The sequence below is a fragment of the Astatotilapia calliptera genome, chromosome 4 (assembly GCF_900246225.1).
Source record: "Astatotilapia calliptera chromosome 4, fAstCal1.2, whole genome shotgun sequence".
Lineage (NCBI taxonomy): Eukaryota > Metazoa > Chordata > Actinopteri > Cichliformes > Cichlidae > Astatotilapia > Astatotilapia calliptera.
In genome coordinates this window covers 29,093,927-29,102,903 of record NC_039305.1, presented here as the reverse complement: position 1 = coordinate 29,102,903, position 8,977 = coordinate 29,093,927, and the positions used below count along the sequence as shown (strand labels likewise).

The 8,977-nt window shown below is 38.3% G+C and overlaps 1 protein-coding gene across 1 annotated transcript; it reads right to left on the bottom strand.

Annotated features, from left to right (window-relative positions):
* Positions 1-2,223: 2,223 nt before the first annotated feature.
* rpl23 (ribosomal protein L23) lies at positions 2,224-6,784 on the bottom strand. The gene is made up of 5 exons (XM_026166040.1): positions 6,712-6,784; positions 5,644-5,727; positions 3,316-3,444; positions 2,782-2,895; positions 2,224-2,353 (listed from the first exon to the last, which is right to left on the bottom strand). Exons 1-5 carry the CDS (start codon positions 6,722-6,724, stop codon positions 2,271-2,273), a joined length of 423 nt encoding a protein of 140 aa, XP_026021825.1. The 5' UTR covers positions 6,725-6,784; the 3' UTR covers positions 2,224-2,270.
* Between the last annotated feature and the right edge of the window lie 2,193 nt (positions 6,785-8,977).

Here is an 8,977-nt window from a genome sequence, read left to right as displayed (position 1 = left end):
ATCAAAACCATTTTATAAACCAGTAGGTAAAGTTAAAGTAGTTGATAGTTTAATTGGATTCATTGGATAAATTGAAGGCTTTATAACGATCAAAAAAAAGTTGTACTTCCCAATTTTAAACTAATTTAGACATAAAGGGGCATTTCTAGAGCAATGCTGTTTGATGAGCTGTGGTTTCTCTAACCCATCTTTGCAGCAGAAAGAATCTCTTAAACTTCAGGTTTCCCAAACTGAATGACTTTCATATCTTAAAGTAATGTTGAACTGTTGTTTATTAGTTGTTATTAGCCATTAGCAAAGCCATTCTAGAAGCTTTGTCTGCTTTATCCAGTCCAAAACCAGTTTTGATCCATGTTTAGCATTACCCTCCTGTTGGAACATTCTGTTGTATCCAGCAAAACAGCCTGAGAGCATACTGCCACCACCATGCTCGATAGTCGGTATATTTGCAGAGGTTTTAAAGCCTCCAAACGCCACAGTGATCCAAAACCTGTCCTACTGTACAGTGACACTGACATTATAGCAGTTTCCAAGACTCAGGCAGACTTGAGCCTTGGTTGTTCTTGAATATCCTAACCAATTTCTTCACCTGAGTGCAGGATAGGGTCTTCTTCTACAACTTGGCGGTGATGACACATCCAAACAACTTGTACCTACACAAAATTGTTCAAACTGATGATCTTGGAATCTGCAGATGTTTATAAATGGCTCCAAGACACCTTCCCAAGTTGTGTAACTCTGTAATTCTCCTTTCTTAGACTTTCCAGTTGTTCTGCATATTTGTCAATTCAATGATTGTTGTCATATAATTTCCTCTATGCTGGTAAAGAGAAAGTCAATTATGATCGATAATGAGAATAGCTCTTGAAGTTGAAAGACAAAAGTGAATGTGTGTATATATTTTAGCCTGTATATATAATTTTGACCACAAATGAGCCACGAGAAACCATCTCGTGGCTCATTTGACAAGTATTCCCGTCACCTCGCTCCAGGAAAGACTTTATTCCGGTCTCACTTTGCTTCTCTCCCTCAGTGTTTTAGTGAGGAGGATTATGTGAGGTTATCACTAGTTCTGTTTTCTAAAAACAAAATAAATTCAAAGTTGTGTACTAAATATTTTTTAAAACATTAAAGATGTATGCCCTGCAATTATTATACCAGGGGAAAAGAACAATTCAAAGAAATTGTTAAGGCTCAAAATATCAAGTATGTAAACTTCTGACCACAACTGTGCATTCTACAGCTAGATAGCTTTGCACTGTCTGCTTATTTGTCAGGCATTTTATGTCCATTGTGTCACTAACCTCTTGCATTAACACTTCCAAGTTCTTTTACTAAACCTGCAGGTACACAGGCTACATGACCACAGCTGAACGTTCACCTACACATACACAGTATTATCTGTACCTTTGTTAAGCGCCACTTTTTCACAACTGAAACTGTATGCAGACATACTGTCACAGTGAAGTGCGGGAAAATGCAATGTTTTTCTTTTCTTTGTACCTCAGACTGATTGACTTTGGAACATGGGCATGATGAAGGCATCTATGACAGAGGAAACATGCTATATGCAGATGGTAGTGTGGCTTCCATCTGCCAAGCAGTGAGGTGCCAGGGATGTCCAAGTACAGCAGACAGAACTGAAAATGGCCGAGCAGGAAAGCACATTTATACACTAACTGAAAAAGGATGGTGTACACATGCATGCCAATTCACAGGTCACCTCCACTGTATATTCAAAACTCTATTAATGCCACACTCCTATAAAGAAGTCCACTAGGGGAAGATTTCATTCACGGTTAGGTGGTGACAGCTAGACACTGTAAAAACACATTTTGAAGTGTATTCCTCTTTATTAATTTTGTGTGGCTTCTATCCCATCCTCATGTCGGCTGTAAAATTCACCCCTCACGAGTTAGTTTGTTCTGATTTAAATTCTCCAGTCAGGTTCAAAGTTTAGACTTCTCCCTACAGCTGTAGTCTTGACATTTTTGTTAACAACAACATCTTTGTTGGCCCTAGTGTATCTAATGTGAGGAACGGCAAGGGGTACCAGCTCTCAGTCATGTACATACTGAATATAAAAGAAAAATAAACTTCATATTACCAAAAAAGTTCTGAGCATGTACTTGACTCTTTATGAATATTACACAACAATAAGAGCCTTTTCTGTAATAGTCTTAACATTTTGGACCGAAAGGTAAATGAAACAACCAAGACACATCTCAATAACAAGTTTTTATTGAAAACAAACAGGTGCAGGGTCCAGCTCAGGCTATGCTGCCAGCATTGGAGGCAATCCTGGGCCACAGGTCAGCACACTCTTTGGCCACTGGGCCTGTGATGGCAGAACCTGTAGACACACACACACGAAGGAACATAAGTCCCGATACTTGTGTTATTTTAAAAGCTTAAAAAATAAACTGATTTTACAATGGAGAGGCATAAAAGTTAGGCAAATTGATAAGGTGGTGTTATTTTCATTACTGGGAGCACATCATTTGGGTCAAACATCACATTAACCAATACATTAAAAGAAAAAGTTGTACTGAGTATTTATAAATTGTCTCATCCCTGATTGAGATCAGTCAGCCACAGTGGGGTCGCTGCCGTCTCACCCACAGTGATGAAATCAATATTCCCTTCTACGACAACTCACCGAGCCACTGAGCAGACAAAGCAAGTGCTTTTGGAAGGGCAAATATGCGCCTGTCATGACCACACACCAATCACCTCCCTGTACAGCGCGCATGAATGCCACACCACGTTTCAAAAACCCACCTTTCATTTCTCCTTTGTTGTTTACTATGACACCCGCGTTGTCTTCAAAATAGAGAAACACGCCATCTTTTCGTCTATACGACTTCCGCTGCCGTATCACCACCGCAGGATGCACTGTGGAGAGGGGAACAAGGTTAATTTGAGCTTAAAATGAAAAACTAAAAACCATATTTGAACAACTTTCTGCAACTGAAACTGGCAACTTATATTTAGACATTTAAAGACTGCAGATGGCGACGGTAGTTCCTGCTCTGCTCTAGGGATCTTCCAGCTGGAAGGCTACTCCAACCAGAACCTGTAAACACGTTTCACTAAACTAAAGCTAAACAGGCAAAGAGGAATACAGTCACCAGCTTCACTGTTAATGGATCCACCGCTCCTTATTGTTTAGTTATCTATCATTGAGAAATGACTGCTTCTGCAGGAAAGCAGCTTAAATGACATTTAATAATTAGTTTATGAAAGTGTGTGCAACACTGCAAACAGAACCTACATGTCTGGTGAAGACTGTATGACGACCAGTTTCCCACTTACCCTTCTTCCTGAGCTCTGGCTTGCCTTTCTTGACTGTGGCCATGACCATGTCACCAACTCCAGCAGCAGGAAGACGGTTCAGACGCCCCTTGATGCCTTTCACAGAGATGATGTACAGGTTCTTGGCACCTGAAAAACACAGTAAGAAACACCATAATGAGAACAGAGGACAGGGTGGCAGAAAATAAGATCTACTCCCATTCCGGTTTATGATAAATTCACTTTGTCAGCTTGTCTCATCCCTGATTGAGATCAGTCAGCCACAGTGGGGTCGCTGCCGTCTCACCCACAGTGATGAAATCAATATTCCCTTCTACGACAACTCACCGAGCCACTGAGCAGACAAAGCAAGTGCTTTTGGAAGGGGCGGACAGAAGGAACCAACTGGTAGCCATTTTCCCAGTGCTTCACTAGGGCTGTTCGATATAACGATATATCGCATGACGATATAAAAACATCTATCGTTTCATTTTACACTATAGTTTGTTTTGTGGTGTCGCAAAATAAACTGTTTACGGCAATATTTTTTCATTATTTTGATGTCACTGTAGTGGCTATATTAATGTCTTAAAGTTCTCTCTTTCTCTTATATTTAATATAACCACACTACGGACAGACAAGCGCCTGTTTCTATGCGTTGTCGTTAGTAACAACGACGGTAAAACTATCGCGTGTCCGCTTGTTTATTTTCTACATAAATCTATCACAATAAAACTCAAGATCCTGTTGAGACTTTTCAAAAATAAACTGAATCACGTGAAAGAGTATGCAGAGTATTTACGGGTGAGAAGCAAAAAAAAGGGCCGCCAGGTGCTAAAAAATAAACCTTAGACTCAAACGTTAGAACAGGCTTTTCCCTGCAGCACGCCGTGTAATAAATACAAAGAAAACGGCGGCCGTTTCAACTTATATCTAAAAATGTATCGTTTCATGCATCGGTTAAAACACTCGACTCCAGGTACACGACGCCCAGCTAGAAACACTTCACACAAGTCAAGCTGCCCGAGATTCACAGAATTCACAGAAAATGTTACAATTTTGTGATTTGTATCGTTATCGGGACGATAGATGTCTTATATTGGGATACGAGATTTTGGTCATATCGCAAAGCCCTACCTGTCACTGTAGTTTCACTTTTAAACAACAGTGCTATGTTTATGCACAGGTTCACATAATGTGAGATGCAGTTACTCAAAGTTCTGAAACAGTTTCTTTTTCTGCCAAGTACTTTTTAAATTGGTTCTAAAAAACAACATATCTTCAGTGTCTAATTACTTTACCCCCCAAGGTAAATTAATTGGACACTGCTACCAATCGTGCCCATTAATCTACATATTAATCCAAGTTCAACTTCAACAACATGTTTTTGAGTATAGATTTTAAGTCAGGTGAGCCTTCAGGTACAATCAAGTACAATCAAACAGTCAAAAGCATTCTGTCTAGAAAAAGTGGAAACAAAAGAACCATGTTGGGTGAGATCTTAGTTTTCAGAAAACCTCTCTCCTTAGACCTGACACACTGATGCTTTACATGTTAATTTTCACACAGAGGTTAAATAAAAAAATCTCAAATAATCCATTTATATGCATTAGTCAGTATGGTAGATACCATGTATTCCAAGTCGTCACTTATATTTAATGATAAAGCTGCTTCCAGGACAACAAAAGCAGACTTATTCAGTGCAAACATCAGCAGGTATAAGCAACAAGGATTAAAACAATATCTTTCAATAAGAAAGAGTACAATGATTATATTTGCTAATGTGTTTTATTAGCCTTTTGTGATCATTACTCTGCAAACAACTGCTTTAGGAAAAAAAACACTATGAAGTTACAGGGAATAACGAGTAAGGGGTTTCTTCTCTACACAGGGCAATACCAAGGAAGTGGGAGGTTTATCGCCATTCCAAGCAGTAAGAAATTAATCCAGGTTTCCAGTACATTCATCATTGAGCAGCACATGGTTCTCTATAGCCAAGTTAAAATTAAGCAGTTTCACATAACTTTCAAAATTTGAAAGAAAAAAACAAACAAACCCTGAGATTTACCAACTTTGTCCTTTTGTGATACTTTTAGTTTGAACTATTTACAACAACAAAATCAGAAGGAGCACACCAAATAAACTAGTTCACATACAGGGAAGAATGGTGTGGTCAGTCTTAGTGAAAAGATAACAGCTCAACATCAAAAACAGCAAGTTTTAGGCTGGATCTTAAATTCCCTTCAATCACTTAAGAGTTTAAGACCGTATTGTATAGAAAAGGTGAACAAGAGAAGCAAAAGTCAACAGGAGTCAACCTGACACAGCAACGAGTTACCACAGACCTACCTGTGTTGTCCGCGCAGTTGATAACTGCTCCTACTGGGAGACCCAGGGAGATGCGGAACTTGGCTCCAGAGGAACCACCACGTCCTGCAGGAAAAGAAACATGCTCGAGTAAGAATCATTTCTACCTGACAAATTGGGCATTTGTGATTCAAACTCAGAGGAAAGATATTTCAAATGTAAGTATTTACCATGAGTGCCCTTGTGTACTTAGTGACACTGAAATCCCTGACTTATGATAGCGCTTTAATCATCACATAGGTCCATTTTAGGAGCGAATGTCACATTTGAGAAATCTACACACCCACTGTAATACATAAGCAGCAAGCTACAGCATGCTTTACTGAAGCTTGTAACGCAGCATGAATATGACCTTTGACCAGGACACAATGATGGTTAAAATTCAGAGAAGCCAAATCTAAAGGAACGTCTAAACTTAAGGATATTACAAATACACAACTTTTTACAATTCTGTTTAATTTCGAAGCTACAAAACACGTAAACACTTTAAACCCTATTTTCCATTCACTGGGTTAAGAGTAATGACACGTAGTAACCAAGAGCTAAAACTACATTGAACCTCACGCATTTTCCCTTTTGCTCAATAAGAGTTTGTTTCAAATGTGGCAGCTCCAATTTATCTACAATTCACGCTTGGTGTGCACCGGCTCTGCTTAGCTTTCCCGGCTAGCCCTGATCACCACAAATAAATTCACTTCATTGGCACACTTTCAGGTCAGGAAGCATCGTTATAACTCACTTAAAAACAAAGACCTTATCACCACACAGAAGGCTAAAGTGTGTGGAAGAAAATGCGACTAGCTCGTACACATTTTCCGCCTCTAGCATTTCTCGCTTCAGTAATACATGGCGCTGAACGAAAAACATGGCTTCCTTCAATTCCCATCTCAACCGCGATCTTTATAAAATCGCTAACTTTTGTCATAATTTCAAAACTAGTCCCACAAAAACATTGATTTAGCTTCTCTATCACACATAAACAACTATATACGCTGTAGCTCGTCTTAGAAAGAGCAGATGGAGGTGGATTTTATAAAGCAACTCTCATACCTCTCTTAGACATTGCTGCAGCACGGAAAGAGGAAGGCGGAGAAAGGAATTGTGGGTAATAAAGCTGAACAGAAGTTCCTCCGGGTCAGGGTGACGAGACGCGTTGCGTTCAAGAACAGTCGGGAAAATTCACCAAACACATTTGGTGTTTACGTTATTTTTTGCGTCTACGATAGAAAATCGAACTGGATCACAAAGTGATGTTATACTTATTAGTCTCGCGTGTTTTAAAAACACTGTTTACCTTAGTTTCCCAGTGTTTCTTCTTTTGTAAGTCCAATTTTATTATTATTATTATTATTATTAATATTATTATTATTATTATTATTAATATTATTATTATTATTATTATTAGAATCAAATTATTTACTTGTTTACCTAAACAATTTACCTGGCCGTTATATGTAGTTCCCGTTTAATTCGGTCTTGGGAAAGCGTTGAAAAATTGTTTTAACGGTTTCGGATAGAAATGTAGTTGTACAATCATTTGTTTGGACTGCTAAGAGGTGACACTGTTGTACTTATTGTTGTGCTTTATGAATACATTTTTTGTTTGAAAAATCCTGTGGTTAAAATTAATTATCATTTTATATCATTCATCATTTGTTACTGAATCATAATGAATCAGAACAGATCACTGACACAACAACGTCCTCGTCTGTGCGTGTTCTCTGTTTAAAAACGTCAGTCTGTTACATTAAGACTTTAATTACATTTCATGAATATAATTAAGCAAAGAACTCAAGGATATTACATTGTAATCGACATGATGGGACAACAGAAATTAATTTAAACTCAGATGCGCATCTTTCTAAAAAGAAAAAAAAAGAAAAAAATAGAATATCACAAATTGTTAAAACTGACGGTTTATGAGGCTACATGTATATCTTTGCTTTTTTCTTTCTTCTGGCCTCTTGGGGGCAGCAGAAGCTTGTTGAGATAATATGAAGAATCATCAGTGGTCTGGATTGGACTGGTAATCCAGCCCAGGGTAGATGCAGTTGTAGGCCGTTGGGTCAATATGATTTTTCACCTAACTTCAAACCTAAACAAGAAAACCAGCATAGTCAGAGTGTTAAGAGCGGTTAAAGAAATACCTAGAAATAAGTTGTGATATTTTCAGTGATCTCCAGTAGAGATTGTAATTATCTGGCCTCTGCTGTTGTTCTTTGCGGATTTAGCCACCTGAATTCATCAAGAAATAACCAAATATTACACAAGCTATCATGGCTGATTTCCAGCACTTAGACAGTACAAAAGGAGTATAATGATGGAAATCAGTGAGTGAATCTACTCAAAAAGTTCTTTAAGCAGGGCTATGTGACTATTTGTCTGTCCCCATCATCTAGCAGACTGTGGGCATTTAGTAGTGAGTGCTGGGCGTATCCCCCCCATCACTGGCTTAAATCAGTTTCTGTTAACCTGTTGTGGTTATACCCCAAGGATCAGAGACTTGGAGCCTTTGAATAGAGACTTCTGTACAGAGGTAATCTAATGTTTACGCCATTTTACAACACAGCTCACCATTATAAAGAGTTTCTAAGTGTTTTAAGGGTTTTTACTTTCAAATCCAAAAGCAACCTCTATAATAGTGATTACCAGGCTGCAAAGGTACTGCAGGTAAACTGCAGTAACAAGGGAAATTCAGTTTGAAATTATTAACATGTTAAGTTACTTTTTTTTTTTAGAAATGTATCTATTTACATAAAAAGTGAATTAAAACTTGTAATAAGAGGTTGTTAGTTAGTTATATTACTCTTTATTCTCGCCTAAATTTACAGCTCTTGCACTAAAGTAAGGTATTCAAGTTGCAGGTGTGTTGCACACTTGTCTTAACATTTTGCATATGAATGGGAAACATTAGCAATTTATATTAGCAATTTACAACTATAAGCCTGTGTTGTTTATGACAGTTTTAAAAAAATAACATTTCCAAGTAAATGCATCACTTTCTCTTGTTTTTTGATTAGAGTGCAGATTTAAGATGGCTTTCTGACTTTCCTTGACCTTGGGGATAGCTGCTCTTTAATATTCTATGTATACAATTTGGACCTGTGTGAACAATAGTCCCATAATGCACGGTGTTGGTGACGTCTTGATCCCCAGTTCAGGGTTAGGGTTGCTGCCTCTCTCCCCTTCTGTTCATTCTGTACACAAATGAGTGTCGCAGCAATTTCACGAACAGACATATCCTGAAGTTTGCTGACGACACAGTGATCGTCAGTCTTCCAGTGGGGGACGAGTCAGGCCATGGACAGGTTGTAGA